A 16,820-nucleotide genomic window follows, 5' to 3' on the forward strand; every position below is an offset into this window, starting at 1 on the left:
AGAGTTCTTCATTTTCCCTTTTGCACTAAGGGAATAAATATGATCATGCTTAAAGGAGGAGGGAACAAAAGAGGGAGAAGTAACTTAAAATGTTTGGGGGAAATGTGCAAGTGACAATTCAAATAGAAATGCAGGCTTGGTTGCTTTTATACAGTGGCTGTTCTGTTATTGCTTATATAAACAACACATAAGGGAAACCAGCCTTCAAAAATCTAGTAATAGAATTTTTGGCAATTTCTGTTCTTAATTAGTAGGCAATACTTCCCTATTAGAAAAAATACGTTCCTCTTATAGCTCTAAATAACCAAAATTTATTTAATAATCATTTCCTATTATAGACTTAAATGTTGTGTTTCATCTTAGAGGCCTGTCATCCACAAGTAATATAAAATGGGATTTATATATATCTTAGCAGGAAATAAAGGTGATGTAATAATCACTGTTAATGATTTTCACTTTTAAAAATGAACTATAAAGAAATGACATTTCTACCAAACTTAAGAGGACTGCTTCATAGCCCAAAGAAGTAGAATTTAACTCAAAATTTTAACAAGTCATTAAGAGAAAATGTATGGTATAAGTTAAAATGCATCTTAACAAGTTCCAAATATACTTATTATTAAATATAAAGATGTTAGCTCTGGTACATAAGAAAATATTTACAACTAATAAAAAGGAGATTGTAGAATATACGTGTTCTGTGTATAAAAATAAGTAAAATATTTTATAGTCCAGACCAAGGGATCTTTTCTAAGCCAGGTTTTATCCATGCAACTCTATTACAATACCATCTCACTGGCATTACTGGAACACATACATACATAGAAGAAATCTAACCATTATCTTGATTTAAACATCATAGTGCCTTTTGAGGGCCTGTACATCTTCTAAAGTAAAGTGTTTGTTTGGTGCATCTGAGAGGTCATCAAAGAGCCGCTTCATCTGCTCCTTTTGGTCTTTGCTAATTAGTGTCAACATCATCTGCAATAGGGAAAAAATTATATCAGCTTATAAATGAACATTTTAAAGTTATAAAAACCCTAAAAGAACCTATCTCCACAAATGAGATATTTTTGCCACTTACCTTAAACCTTTCTGCTTTGCTCAGATATAAAAGATGCTGATACACCAAGGAGGGATCTTTATCAATAAGATGACTTTTCAGAGACTGGAGGAGGAGGAGGAACGTGTCCCCTTCAAGTTTGTTACTCAACAACACTGGCAAATCTTTGGGTTCAGTGATGGCTAGCAGGTGTGCACAGGCTCCTTGATCTTTCCTCGTACTGATGGCGTTTATAACCTGACCAAATTCGTAGGCATTGTTAGGCCTGGAGATCAGCAGTTTCTCATAGAGTTCTTGTGGCCCATTACTGGTGTCCCCCTTCTCAGAAGCAAGGCCGTCCGTGGGGGCTTCCTTCACGGTCCTCTCAGACTCTTCCTGATGGCCTTCACTCACCTGCAGGAGGAGAAAAATTACACCGTGACCCAAACAGCAGGCCCTGCACACACCCCCAAGTTACTTTCATTAAAACAGGAAGGAACTGAAAAAACACAATGGACTGCATTTTAGTTAAGTTCTAAGTGAAAAATATATAACTTGTAATAAGTCATAAAATCTACTTATTTTTTAGGAAGAGAAGTTTTAAAGTCTAAATATCCATTCATAAAAGTATTCTTTTTTTAAAGTTTAAAAATTGTTTTGACATTGAGAATATGACCATGAAATTTTTATAAGTAAAAGCTGCTGTGTAAAAGAAGACCTATGACAACTTTATACCTCCTCTTTATGACAGATTTTATATTTACTTATTTCTTATATTTGATAGGGAAGTGAACTTACATTTTTCAGTTCTCTTAAAAACAGTTTTCTTCTTCCCTCCTTAGTGGTGAAAAAACTCCCTAGCTTCTATCACATATTAGCCTCCTACTCTTAGTGGACACGTAAGATGATAGGTAGGTTGATACGAGCATTCATGAATACACAGGGATCCACGAGCTGACATTCTTCACTAAAGGCTACAACACAAGGCACTGGGTAATCTGAAATCACAAAGGCAAGTTTGGTTCTAGGGTGCTCCAGGACCCCTGATGAGGCTGGTCTTGTTTACAAACACTAAGAAAGGTCTGAACTGATCAGGAAGCTCTCTGGGGTGTGGTGTCCAGGACGCTGAATCTGAATCGTCCTCTAGGGTTCTTCAGGTCAACCAGGAAGCAAAGCTCAGTGGTAGCAGGCTCACAGGGCAACCAGGAATGGAAGCAATAAAACCACAGGCCAGGTGGCGTGGAGGGAGGGGAGCATAGAAAGAAAGACTGCAGACACCCACCAGGTTCTTGGATCCAAGGTGGGAAATGCAATGGCCAATTAGCACAACAAAAGAAAAATTTTGTCATTATAATCTGTTAAAATGTCTTTATTGATTACCAGGATAAAAACACAGAATTTTAAAGATTCATAGGAATATGACCTCAGAATCCCATATGAGTATAGGATCTTCAAAGGAGTACTTTCAGAGATAATCAAATACACGTACCTCTTGAATCTCAATTTTCCTTCTCTCCTTTTCTTTGTTGAATGATGCTGTATTATCCTTAATATTAAGGATTCTGGTTACCTCTTCCAGTTCCATTTTTGCCTCAACAATACTTGGGTCTAGTAGGAGAACTTTATTGAGATCGTTTAAACTTTTCTGATAATTCTGAAAGCAGGAGGGCAGAAAAAATAATTCTCATAAATAAAAGGAGAAGGGGCACAGATGAGCCTGAATGGGAGACTGGTGAGGTAAGTACAGAGCATGTGCAGCAGGTTCCCCTTGGTACCACAGTGATAAAATCAGTCCTGCGAGCTAAGACTTGGGCTAAAACACTAGGATCCATAACAAAAGGGGCTTCCCAGGTGGCTCAGCGATAAAGGATCCACCTGCCAATCCAGGAGACTTCAAGTTTGATCCCTGGGTCGGCAAGATTCCCTGGAGGAGGGCATGGCAACCCACTCCAGTCTTCTTGCCTGGAGACTCCCATGGACAGAGGAGCCTGGTGGGCTAGAGTCCACAGGGTCGTAAAGAGTCGGACACAACTGAACACGCACACACACATAACACAGAAGAGTGAGCACAGAATCTGGAGTCAGAAGTTAAATTTTGTATTACCACAGCTTTCACTGTCCCTGACACACAGGCACTGTCTGCTAAATGAATAAATGAAAGAAGCAACAGCCTCATATCAGCACCTACTAGCAGCAAAAACTTGAGCTAGATCCCACATCACGTTTCCGAGCTTCAGTTTTCTCATCTTTAAAATAGGAACAACAAAAGATTCTTCATTCTAGTTTTCACAGAGTTATGCCAAGTAATAAATGAATTAATAAAACAAAATGTGAGTGGCTTATACCTACAAAGAGCTGGACAAATCTTAGTTGATACCATAATATCCTATTCCATAACACCCTTGGAATCGTAAACTGTTCAGACAGGCTAGAGTCAACATTTATTATTCCATAAAGAGTCAGGCAATACCTTGGAGAGGTGGAAAAGAATGAAAAGTATTGTGCTTAAACAAACACTGTGCAGAATCTGGTGGCAGAGAAGGACACCACAAAAAAAGCTGGCTGGTGAGAGGCCATATTCTAGAACTATAGACCAGACTCATGTTAAGAATTAAGCCAAAATTAATTCTGTGAGGAGGTGAAGAGTTCCAACGATGTGTAACCTCTCAAGTATTCATGACATATAATAATAGCATGCACCGGACATATAGTAATAGCATGACATATAATAATAGCAAGCACAAGTAAAATGAGCTAGTGGTTATGTGACATTCCTGGGGGACTAGCTGTAAGGGACACTCCCAGCTGTAAGCCCTTCCCACTCCACCCAGCAATATACCAGAGCAAGAGTGATGTGCTCAAAGGGATGTGCTTAAACCCGCTCTAACTTATTATTCAAAAAAGGTGAATTATTTACGAACTATACAGTACATCAATACTATTGACAACCAATCTGCACAGAGCTGTGTGTCACCAGAGCATAGTCAGAACCTGCTTCAAGAAAGCAAGTGACACTGTTTCCTTCCCGGGTGTTCAGGCAGGGCGGGAATCGTACAGAAAGACAGGAGGGAACTGGAGGGAAAGACACGGGGGTGGGGCAGCAGGGCACGTGGAGGGAGGGCTAATGGTTAAGTCTTCCTTCTCCACACTTTATTCCCACAGCTCAGTCAGTTCAGTCGCTCAGTCGTGTCCGACTCTGCGACCCCATGAACCGCAGCACGCCAGGCCTCCCTGTCCATCACCAACTCCCGGAGTTTACTCAAACTCATGTCCATCGAGTCGGTGATGCCATCCAACCATCTCATCCTCTGTCATCCCCTTCTCCTCCTGCCCCCAATCCCTCCCAGCACCGCCCTATAAATATAACTTTTACTGTTCCCATTTAAAGACGAGGAAACCGAGGCACAGAAAGATCATCTTTGAGATGATCAAGGCAGCAATGAGCAGAAGGCGGGAGTGAGGACGGTTGTGGAGCTCAAGGGAGAGGCCTGAAAATGGAGCCTTGGAAATGAAGGGTCACCACCGAGGCGTGGACGTGACTGTTTTTCCATCCGTTCAAGGAAAGTTCGTGCCTAAAGAACCAATCTGTTTGGTTAGAAGAAAACCTAAGAAAGCAAGAAATACACTTTGATAAATGATAAACAAAGGCAGGCATTGTGAAGAGAGGGCCCGAGAGCAGGAAGGGCCATGGGGTCGGGGGTGCGGAGAAGGGGCCCAGCCCCTGGTCAACACAGCGTCAGACCAGACGGGTCACCAGAGCGCCGTGTGCTGCGGGCTGGGACACGGTGGGGGAGCGGACAGCGGGGCCTGGGAGCTCACGTCTTATGAGGGGAAACGATAAGAAGATGAGTGAATGGACGAATAAATAAAGTAAGCATGAGTGCACTGTCATTCACGCAAGTAAGAAAAGCAAGGGTTGAGATGGACGCTAACAAGCGGCAGGAGTCTCCTTTGATACTGCTTGTCAGAGCAGACTGGAAGGGAAGCCAGCCCTTGGAGTGGAGGGCAGAGCTCACACAGAGAGGAAAGTGGCTCCAGCAAAAAAGGAGGACAGGAAGAGATGCTAATGACCTTATTAGGCCTTAAAAAAGAAAAAAAAGATAAATCACATATGTTTGTGACAACATTTACTATTAATAAATGTGCTTAAACTACAATAACAACAATTCTTTTAGATGATGTTACTGTTTTTGATACTTTGAGCCTGCTGGCGTCCCCACAGGGGTCGGCTGTCAATTCCCAAGGGCAGGCTACACGTCTTACTACCCCTATGCTCCCACAGCCCAGCACACACATGGCACTCGAGAGAGTAAACAAACTGTAACTAAAACCAAGATGTTCAGTTATCTCCTCTTATGAAGAACAGCTGAACAGTAAGAAAAGCCCTGGACTTCCCTGGTGGCCCAGTGGTTAAGAATCTGCCTGCCAATGCAAGGGACATGGGTTTGATCCCTGGTCCGGGAAGATCCCACATGCCATGAGGCATCTGAACCCGCGCACAACCTCAGAGCCCGCGTGCCCTAGAGCCTGTGCTCTGCAACAGGGGAAGCCACAGGAGCGAGCAGCCCACGCACAACTAGAGAGGGGCCCCCCTCTCTGCAGCTAGAGAGAGCCAGCGTATGGCAACGAGGACCCAGTGCAGCCAACGATAAACTACATAGGAAAAGAAAGGAAAGCTCTGTAGTTTTCAAACCTAGCACACAAGAAAAAAAAAAAAGAAATTAAAGCCAGCTGGAAAACAAAATATCTGAGAAAGCAGAGTTTAGCTGAGAAACACAGGCTGGGCCCTGCTCCCTGTGGGCCTGTGGGCCACCTCCTTAGCAGTCATATAGAGGAAGCCAGTCCAGATCCTCAAATTAAATTCACTTGGCACATAACTCAAACTACAGGGGATGTAGATAAAGCTATGAGAGATCAAACCAGAAAAACAAGCTGCCAGCCTCATACTCTACACCAGGGTAGGGTTACTAAAAGTTGGGATTCTCTTTCTGCATCATAATGCAATTTCCAGAATTCATTCCAAGGAAGTATAAAATTCCGGTCTTTCAAAGACTGAGGCAGCCAGTATGGGATAAACCTGCTCTAAGAGTTTGGACTTATCGATATAGAAACTCATGAGTCATGAAGATCATGACTGCCTCATGGACCCAATCCATTAAGTTCCAGAACAGCTGAGTAAACTTTCAAGAAACCTCTTTTAATTCACGGTGCCACACACCCGCTAGGAAATCTTTATGTGAGGTTTACAAATGAGTAGGTTGTTAACAAAAAAAGAGGACGGGAGTGGGGGTGGCAGGTCAGGTGGCCTGGGCACTGGGAACAGAGTGAACACATTGGGAATACAGGGCCGCTGTGGAGCTGCTGGGCTGGCGAACGGGGCAGCCACATGCCAGAGGGTGACATGACCCACTTTCATCAGGACGGAAGCTCCTACACTTGGGACACTTCTGGACCTTGCCCTCTGCACCTCTTCACTTGGCTGTTCATCTGTATCCTTTATAACAAAAGGAAGGGCCGGGGAGGGGAGGGAGGGCGGCAGCACGCCTGAAGGGTGGTGACGGGTCATCTTGCCTCAGTACAGCTGTCACTCCACTGCAACCTGAGGGGATCTAGGCTCTAGAAAAGCCTGAGTGCTCAGAGCACAAGCACACATCCTCATCTGATACAGGACACAAAAAACATGACCACCCTCTCGCAACAAAACCTAGGTTTCATGGAGTTATAAGAACTCTCTCAAACTCAGTAAGGTCAACACTCTGCCCTCAAACCTCTCCCTCCAGCTGTACACCCTCCCTCATCTCACTGCACCGCATACATCACAGACCTGAGACAGAACGTGGGACGCAGCCCCAGTATTTATCCAAAGGAAGCAGAAACTCTAACTTGAAAAGACATTCCCATGCTCACTGCAGCATTATTCACAACAGCAGCCTGAGTGTCCATCGATGAATGAATGGATAAAGAAAATGTGATATATCTACACAATGGAATATTATTCAGCCATTAAAAAGGGAAGTTTTGCCATTTGTGACAACATGATGGACTTTGAAGGCACCATGCTAAGTAAAATTGGTCATAGAGAAAGACAATTACCATATGATCTCTTATATGTGGAATCCAAAAAAAAGAAAAGAAAACTGAACAATGAAAAACAACCTGGACTCACAGAAACAGAGGACAAAACTAGTGGTTGCCAGAGGAAAGGTAGGGGTTGGGGAGTAGAGGATGGGCAAAATCATCGAAGATGCTCAGAAGGTATGAAATTTCAGTTACGAAATAAGCCATGGAGATGTAATGTACAGCATGATGACAAGAGGTAATAATAGCATATTGTATATTTGAGAGTCTCCGAGAGAATAAATCTTGAAGTTCTCATCACAAGAAAAAAATGTGTTAACTGTATGGTGAACTCGGAGAAGGAAATGGCAACCCACTCCAGTGTTCTCGCCTGGAGGATCCCAGGGACGGGGAAGCCTGGTGGGCTGCCGTCTATGGGGTCGCACAGTCGGACACGACTGAAGCCACTTAGCAGCAGCAGTATGGTGACCCAAACATACTGTGATCATCTGATCATTTCACAATACATACAAATATCAAATCACTATGCTGCACACCTGATACTAATATAAAATGTCAATAATATCTTAATTAAAAAAACACTTTAAAGAAGAAAAAAAAGCCAATGACCTATACACTTACAATGTGTGAATTTCACTGTATTAAACTTTAATCAGATTCTTTAAAAATACCATTGTAGGAAATGCCATTTCCCAGAATGTTCTGAGTTTTCCTTGTGTTGTTATTTTCTACAAACGAGAATGTTCACTTGAGTTTTCCACACAGAAGCAGCAGCATCAAGAAAAGTGTAATCATATAAACTTTCTTTGAAAATAACAGCATGGTTTTCTTAGAGAAGAATGCTGTCCAATGGTCTCATAGGGACCACTTGCTAGTTTAAAGCTCAAATCACCATGAACTTCCCAGCCTCTGCTGTGTCTCTACCAGTGTCTATGGGTGAACACCTCTTCTGTTCTGTTCCTTCCCCCCACCCCGCCACAGACAACCCCAACCCTCTGCCCAAGGAATCCAGCGGCACTGCCGGTGGGCTTCAGTAATTCAGCAAACCTTCCTGTCCCTTAAAGTGGACCTGTTCTAACGAACGACACTCCTTAGAAAATCAGGAAATAAGTCATCATTCTTGAGCTAGAAGGAATCTTAGAAATCTGTGGCATCTTCTTAGATTTCAGGATTACCAGGCTTAAACCCCAGGATACTGCCATGCCCATTCCTCAAGCCTACAAGTCATGTTCATTGAAAGCATGTGATTTGTTCAGAGCTGACCCTGACATATGAAAACAAAGATTTCCTCACCTTGAGCCCTTTGTGAGCAAGGGCTCGTCTATAGTAAGCTTTCACACTCCTGTGATCCATCTGAAGGGCCTGGTCACAGTCCTGCTTTGCCTCTTCAAACTGGCCCAGCTTCAAGTAACAGAGGGCTCTGGTGTAATGGAATGGAACTCAGCATTATGAAAGGTAAAAACAACATATCCATAAATTTGGGCAACTAATAGAAGTCAGAAAATAACTAAATAAGCCTGTTTCTATACCACAGCTGCTGCACTCGAAACCTAACCTTTTTTTCTCCAGTGAAGGCATTTTCTGGCAATACTTGCAATTAGGGACCCTGGGGATCCCACTGCAATCAAGACCGTCCAGGCCCTCAAGGAGGCTGCAGACTAGGGGAAGAGACCGTCTATTAAAAGAAGCAAATGCAGTGAAGTCTGTAAAGGATGCTCTGGGAGCACGGAGCTGAGAGTCTCTTCAGACTTGGCGAAGCTGAAGCTAGGGGAAGAGCAGTCAGGCAAGACTTCCCAGAAGAAGGGACATTTAAGTTGAAGCCCAGAGTATGTACGAAGTGAGTATTATGCAATGTGAAGGTGCTGGGCTGAGACTTAAGATGGAGAGAGGGCACACAGCACGTGCAGAGTTCTACAGCGACAGAGAACGTGGTGCTCTTGGCGCTACGGTGGGAGTGTGGGGGGAGGCCCAGCACGCGGGAGGACAGGAAGGGCCTGGCAGGAGGCTGAGCTTTATCCAGCACTTAATGGAGTCTGGTGATGGGTTTTTAAGGTTTTCCCAGGTGGGGCTAGTGGTAAAGAACCCACCTGCCAATGCAGGAGATGCGAGAGACACAGGTTTGATCCCTGGGTTGGGAAGATCCCCTGGAGAAGGGCATGGCAACACACTCCAGGATTCTTCCCTGGAGAACCCCATGGACAGAGGAGCCTGGTGGGCTACAGTCCACATGGTCACAAAGAGTCGGACACAAATGAAGCGACTTAGTACGCACAATGGGTTTTTAAACAGAGGCGGACCCATTTACTGTGTTTGGGGAAGGTCGCTCTAGCTGCCAAGTGGAGAATCGGAGGGAACAAGGCTGTGCAGGGACACCTGGGAGGACGGGGCAGATGGCGAGGGAGAGCTGGTGACGGCCAGAGCGGGACTGACAGGGAGGTGGACGGAAAGGAGTTTAGAAGTCCTACAAGAGTTCAGAAGTCAGGACACCTGCACTGCATGGACTGACGAGGGAGGCGTGGGTCAGGGGTGAGAACCCATCATGAGCACAGAGGCAGGGTGGCGCTCAGGTCCAGGGCTCAGAGACAGAGATCAATTCAGTTCAGTCGCTCAGTCGTGTCCGACTCTTTGCGACCCAATGGACTGCAGCACGCCAGGCTTCCCTGTCCATCATCAACTCCCAGAGCTTGCTCAGACTCATGTCCACAGAGATGTGGGGCTCAGAACTGGAAGGCGGTAAATGGAGCTGGGGAGAGGATGAAATAGGCCAGAGGATATTAGAGCAAAAAAGGGATCTACACCTTTAGAAACCCAAGAACAGCAGGGAAAGAAAAGCCTAAAAAAAAAAAGAAAGAAAGAAAAGCCTTAGAGGGGGAGCAGGGGAGAGCCAGGCATGTGAGCTGTCTGCACGCGAGGGGAGGCAGCCTCCGGGGAAAATTAAGAGGCCCCCTGACGCCCAAGACCACAGAGGCCGAACAGGAGAAGGGCAGAAAAATACCTGCTGGTATTTTCACAAAAGAAGGTCACCAAAAAGAGGAAAACATGTGGGAAAATAAAAGTGAGAACTTAAGTTTAAAATATTTTCTGAAATAGCTATAGAAACCCATGCCAAGTCACTTTTGTTTAGGAATCATACCTTAATTGTCCTTGTCACTGAAAACTCTCTACTCCCTAAAAAAAATCCCCAATCACCGTATTCCAGGTAACTACCTTTTTCAACATAAATAATGTGAGCAGTGTTCTGGAACAGTCGGCTCATCCCGACTGCACTCCAGAAGATGCAGACCCTGTCCTCAGGACTTCAAGAGGAACAGGGCACTAGAGACACTAGTGTAGAAGACAGCTGATTCCTGGTCCCACTCTGAAGGGCGAGGCTGAGGCCTCACACCAGGGAGGGGCGGGGAGGCCTCACACCAGGGAGGGAGGGAGGGGCAGGGAGGGCTCACACCAGGGAGGGAGGGAGGGGCAGGGAGGGCTCACACCAGGGAGGGAGGGGAGGAAGGGCTCACACCAGGGAGGGAGGGAGGGGCAGGGAGGGCTCACACCAGGGAGGGAGGGAGGGAGGGGAGGGAGGGCTCACACCAGGGAGGGAGGGAGGGAGGGGAGGGAGGGCTCACACCAGGGAGGGAGGGAGGGGAGGGAGGGCTCACACCAGGGAGGGAGTGCAGGGAGGGCTCACACCAGGGAGGGAGGGAGGGGAGGGAGGGCTCACACCAGGGAGGGAGGGAGGGGAGGGAAGGCTCACACCAGGGAGGGAGGGAGGGGCAGGGAGGGCTCACACCAGGGAGGGAGGGGAGGGAGGGCGCCCACCGGGGAGGGAGGGGAGGGAGGGCTCACACCAGGGAGGGGCAGGGAGGGCTCACACCAGGGAGGGGAGGGAGGGAGGGAGGGCTCACACCAGGGAGGGTGGGAGGGCTCACACCAGGGAGGGACGGAGGGGCAGGGAGGGCTCACACCAGGGAGGGAGGGAGGGCTCACACCAGGGAGGGAGGGAGGAGCTCATACCAGGGAGGGAGGGAGGGGCCAGGGAGGGCTCACACCAGGGAGGGAGGGAGGGCTCCACACCAGGGGAGGGAGGGGAGGGAGGGCTCACACCAGGGGAGGGCTCACACCAGGGAGGGGGGGAGGGGAAGGCTCACACCAGGGAGGGACGGAGGGAGGGCTCACACCAGGGAGGGAGTGCAGGGAGGGCTCACACCAGGGAGGGAGGGGTGGGAGGGGCAGGGAGGCCTCACACCAGGGAGGGAGGGAGGGAGGGGAGGGAGGGCTCACACCAGGGAGGGAGGGAGGGCAGGGAGGGCTCACACCAGGGAGGGAGGGAGGGCAGGGAGGGCTCACACCAGGGAGGGAGGGAGGGCAGGGAGGGCTCACACCAGGGAGGGAGGGAGGGCTCACACCAGGGAGGGAGGGAGGGCTCACACCAGGGAGGGGCAGAGCAGCACCAGCCGAGGCAGCCAAGTCTGAGTAGGAACACAGCCTGTGTCAGCCCTGCCAGCAACAAGATACCAAGACACCTCAGGCTTTCAATCTCTCCTATGGCCTCACCTCTTTTAAAAGAAAAAAAACACTCACTTAAAACAATTTACTGTATATACCAAATTCTCAGAGTCATGGGGTAAAACTTTGGCAATTAATCAGCCTATAATTTTTTCATCAAAAATATTAACATAAGACATAGAGAAAGTGACAGAGAACTTGCCTGTTTGTATAAATGGCACATTCCTTGTTGTTAATCTTTAAGCATTCACTGTATTTACTAAGGGCATCTTTATAGTTTTTGTCTTTTACACATTGATTTCCTTCTTCTTTAAGGGTTTTAAATACTTTTTCATCTATGGGACACACAAAAAAAGTGGAATTATTCTATAAGCACCTCTACAATACTTTAAGTATACTGTAAACTAAGTGACCACAAACCATACAGATCTAAAGTCTAAATGGAACAAAATTTTGTATACAAATTAAAAAGATAAATTGGCTACAAGTAAAAATTTGATTACACAATGACGACACTGTTTTTTTTTTAATTAGAAAATAAAATACAAGTAATTATATTACTTTATCCATATTGGTATGCCTCCCCTCTCTGCTCCTGTGCTTTCAGTAAAGCAAACCGACCCCAGCCCTACCTCTTGGGGTAATCTGAGCTTTACTAACCAGCACATTATACTCCCTTGGCCACAGTCAGCTAATTGGTCAGGGAAGGACTTATGAGAGCCAATGAGCGACAATAAGATTTTTGTGGCAGCTTCTGCTAAGGTAATTCTTGCTTTTCCCTGTGGAACATGAGGATAAAAGAAGGGGCTATTTTGTCATCATGCAACACAAGGGGAGAATCTGTCTGAGAATGGGGTCAACAGAGCAAGAGAGACGCCAGGACAGAGAGCTCAGAGACCTCTGAGCCCTGAATCCAGCTGCCCGAGCAGCAAGCCTACCTGTGGACCTTTCCACAAGTGGGGAGCCAATAAACAACCTTTTCTGCTTAAGACATTCATGGTTGGGTTTTCTGCAATCAGAGAGTCCCAACTGTTACTGTTGCCTATTATCTTGCTGTGAGCATGGCTGACGCCCCACTTGGGATCCATTTCCTTCTTCCTAAGGATACCCCGATATTCACACAGCTGTCACTCCTCTCCTACTCAGCCCACGTGTCCGGGGGGGGGGGGGAAGCTGACCCCACCAATCAGAACTTGGGTCTAAGCCAACCAGGGCATTTCTTCATCATAGGGAGTGGCTCAGGAATGAGCACATGACTCATTACCATAAATACCAAGACAGCTTAGCCTACAGAACAACAGGCTAAAAAAAGCTAGGTCTTTAGGGCAACGAACGTATTTCCTCATTCTTAACACCACCAAAAGCAGTGGTGTCTCTCTCTTTGGACACTGATTTGTGTGGTCATTAAGTCTAAAACTGCTACCGTTCTGTATTTCTGGCCATACCCTGAGCCCTGACAAATTGTGCCTGATTTTGGAGTCTGCCTGGGCCCTTTCAGTTACTTTGAGCCAAAACTATTTCCATACAGTTATAAGTCAACAGATTTTCTGTGACTTGCAACTAAGGTTGTCTAACATACATAAAATATTAAAATCTAAAGTTTTAAATCTATGTATTAACTTTATAGAGTACCTACATATGAAATGAAAATCCATAACTTAAATTTTAAAATATATCTTTAAATTCTGTGACTTAAAGATCCTGATAGATGCACTGAATTTATAGTATAAACTCAGAATATAAATGATAACCTTATTTCCTCTGCACAAATGGCAGGAATATTAATTTTTCATCCCTTATTTCAAATCACAGAATATTTCTGCCTAATGTTATATGTTTCAAAAGATCTCACAGTATGCAGCCAAATGACACTCGCCATAAATCTTGCCGTCTATGTACGCTCTAAAACAGATTATTACAGAGGATTTTTTCCCTCTAATTTGCTGAAAAATTTTCCTCAAGCTTTTCTTCCCACACAGTTTTTAGGAATGTGGAATCCAGTCTCACTAATAAATATGAACAGAAAGAACTGATTATTCTTGTGCTCATGACTTGCCAGCACATATCTACAGCATAGTTAGTTTCTGCACATTATTAATAATGAAGAGCTACCCTTAACTGACCAAATACTTTGTTATAGTCCCCACTGATTACAGACTCTAGAAACTAGAGATCTCCACACTTTCTCCAGGACTGCTGCCCATTTAAAAGCATTGGCAGAAGTTCCCTGCCTCTTCTCTCTAGGCAAGGAAAAGGGTGAGGGTCTAACACCAGCCTTTGGGACATGCCAGTTCAGGAACCTCAGGGGCTGTGCAAGATGAAGCCCAACAAAGACATACATGGGTCCCTGAGCAGGCAGTAGAAATGGAGCCTCAGCTGGCTTTCAGGCAGAAGGCAAGCATGAAGTCACACTGACTACATACACTACACAAAGTGCTGAGGTAGGCACTGTGGGGATGCAGTTGTGGACCTGAACAACTACGATGTAAGGGAGGAGGTACTGCTAAGATACATGTTATAAGGTTTTATTCTTTCAAAAACATCAATTTCAATACACTAGCCTTGCCACCACATTCATGGTATGATGAGAACTACATGGCTACTTAATTCTTTTTCTTATTATTAATAACAATGCTGACTCCACCTTCATTAGGAGCTTCCCTGGTGGCTCAGTGGTAAAGAATTCGCCTGCAATGCAGGAGACGCAGGTTCAATGCTCAGATTGGGAAGATACCCTGGAGGAAGAAGTGGCAACCCACTCCAGTATTCTTGCCTGGGAAATCCCACGGACAGAGGAGCCTGAGCTATAGTCCATGGGGCTGCAAAGAGTCAGACACGACTGAGCGATTAAACAACAACCTTTATGAAGAGGTTCAGTCAGTTCAGTTCAGTTCAGTAGCTCAGTCGTGTCCGACTCTTTGTGACCCCATGGACTGCAGAACACCAGACCTCCCTGTCCATCACCAGCTCCCAGAGCTGACTCAAACACATGTCCATTGAGTTAGTGATACCATCCAACCATCTATCTCATCCTCTGTTGTCCCCTTCTCCTCCCGCCTTCAGTATTTCCCAGCATCAGGGTCTTTTCAAATGAGTCACTTCTTTGCATCAGGTAGCCAAAGTATTGGAGTTTCAGCTTCAGCATCAGTCCTTCCAATGAACACCCAGGACTGATCTCCTTTAGGATGGACTGGTTGGATCTCCGTGCAGTCCAAGGGACTCTCAAGAGTCTTCTCCAACATCACAGTTCAAAAGCAGCAATTCTTTGGCGCTCGGCTTTCTTTATGGTCCAGCTCTATGAAGCAGTTACTGTGCGCTTCCACAGGCAGCATGCTGTGCTGAGTATGCTGCATGCATATCTCCCCTTATTCCTGAGCATAACTCCGTGAGACACTCACATCTCCCCCCTTTCATATACATGAAGACACTGGAGGTGGGAAGCACCTCCTTAAGACTCTGCAGTTAGACAGAGGGAGAGCAGGGTCTTAAACCCAGGTCTGATGCCTGATATCATGCACTTACCCTCCTGCTTTACTGTGAAAATCATACGCACAGCTCACAATAACCCTCAGAAGAAACAAGTGCAGGTTTCCCCTACCTGGTGTGCCCGGCTGGGGATGGTGGCAGGAATCTCCCACTTGGTCTGGGGGCGTCTCTGCCGCAGGCCGCCAAGCCCGCACTTGTGCGGAGGTGGGCACAGCAGGAATGGGTGGCAGCTTCTCCCGCCAGTTTGGGCCATCCAGAGCGATCAAAATCTTTGTTATCCTAAAAAGAAAACCAGTTTTCTCTGTTAAACATGCAGTTTGCTTTTTTATATTACTGAAGGTCACATCAAGGTAAAACTTACAAATGCTACGCAGCTCACGGGGTCACAGAGAGTCAGACTTGAGCTACTTGCTGTCCACATAAACTGTCTTTGAAAGGACTTTTAAAAGTTGTTCCAAACTATGTAACTTTAGATCTTTTTTGTATCAAAAGAAAAAATGAAGACACTTCTAATTGGTTTAAGAAATTTTTAAATGTATATGCAATAAAATTTTAATTTGTTAAAAAAGTCAAGTATAAAACTAAAATTTAGGAAGCCTAGAAGAAATGTGCCCCACATAACATTTCATATAATTGCTAAAGTGATTATTACTCTTGAGACTTAACAGAAGGACTTTAGAATTTCTGTGCCCAAACTGGATACAACAGACAGGTCTACAGGACTGGCTGCTAAAGCTGGTGAGGGTGCGGACCTGCGTGTGCTTAGTCACTCAGTCGTGTCTGACTCTTTGCAACCCCATGGACTGTAGCCCACCAGGCTCCTCTCCATGGGATTGCCCAGGCAAGAGTGGGTTGCCATTCCCTTCTCCAGGGGATCTTCCCAGTCCAGGAATGGGACCTGTGTCTTCTGCACTGGCCGGATTCTTTACCACTTAGCCATGTGGGAAGCCCAAAACTGATGTGGAGTGGCTGTCAAATGGAACAGTGCTTCTTCTTGAAACATTAACATATGGTTAAGATACTCTTACCTTGCATTTTTTCATCTCTAAAACGATCCACTCATTGTGTTGTCATATGCATATAGATGAAAGAATTTGATACTGGAGTCTACTACAAGGACCCTTGTAACAATGACATTTGCTAATGGCTATAAATAATACTCAGATTACCACCCCTGATTATCACTTTCCCATCATTCTAAACACACAAAGTATCATACTTAGATTTTAAAACAAAACTGAATTATGTCTGGGATAAATCTAGTTTTAAAAAAAGGTGCTCAAAAAAAAGGTGCTCCCCAAGACTGAGAAAGTCATTGGTAATCAGTAGAATGCATTCAAATTAGTTAACTCAGTAGTACTTTTCATGTGAAAAAATTGTATTTATATAGAGCCAAATGTAATACAAACATTTTCTCTACAGTTTCATAAACTTAAATTTCAACAGTGATCTTTGGTTATGATAGCCACGTCTCATATTTTAGTGCAAAAATTTTTTTTTGAAAAATAATGTATAACCACCCACCATAGCAGAAGAAAAAGATGCTTTAGAAAAAAGAATTTTCAAGCAAAACTTGTATTACCAGCAGAAAGGAAGGAAGAAGCAGCTTAAAAGAGATGATGTGTTGCCAGGGAGTAAATAAGTATATGCAGGGAAATGTAACATATGAGATTCCTGGAGAGGAAAAGAGGAATATGGTTAATGGAAGAAACAAACAAAA

General features: G+C 45.2%; 1 protein-coding gene across 3 annotated transcripts in view; it reads right to left on the bottom strand.

Moving 5' to 3' along the window:
* Nucleotides 1–288: 288 nt before the first annotated feature.
* The window catches only part of SPAG1 (sperm associated antigen 1), an 82,062-nt gene continuing 65,530 nt past the window's right edge, over nt 289–16,820 (bottom strand). For all 3 annotated transcript variants that reach the window (XM_070477324.1, XM_070477326.1, XM_070477325.1), the window contains 6 exons: nt 15,213–15,379; nt 11,817–11,949; nt 8,414–8,540; nt 2,532–2,696; nt 1,085–1,456; nt 289–981 (listed from right to left, as the gene is read on the bottom strand). In XM_070477324.1, the coding sequence (XP_070333425.1) occupies nt 850–981; nt 1,085–1,456; nt 2,532–2,696; nt 8,414–8,540; nt 11,817–11,949; nt 15,213–15,379 (1,096 nt within the window). In that variant the 3' untranslated portion in view covers nt 289–849. The remainder of the gene's footprint in view (nt 982–1,084; nt 1,457–2,531; nt 2,697–8,413; nt 8,541–11,816; nt 11,950–15,212; nt 15,380–16,820) is intronic.

This window comes from Odocoileus virginianus, chromosome 15 (genome assembly GCF_023699985.2).
Source record: "Odocoileus virginianus isolate 20LAN1187 ecotype Illinois chromosome 15, Ovbor_1.2, whole genome shotgun sequence".
Lineage (NCBI taxonomy): Eukaryota > Metazoa > Chordata > Mammalia > Artiodactyla > Cervidae > Odocoileus > Odocoileus virginianus.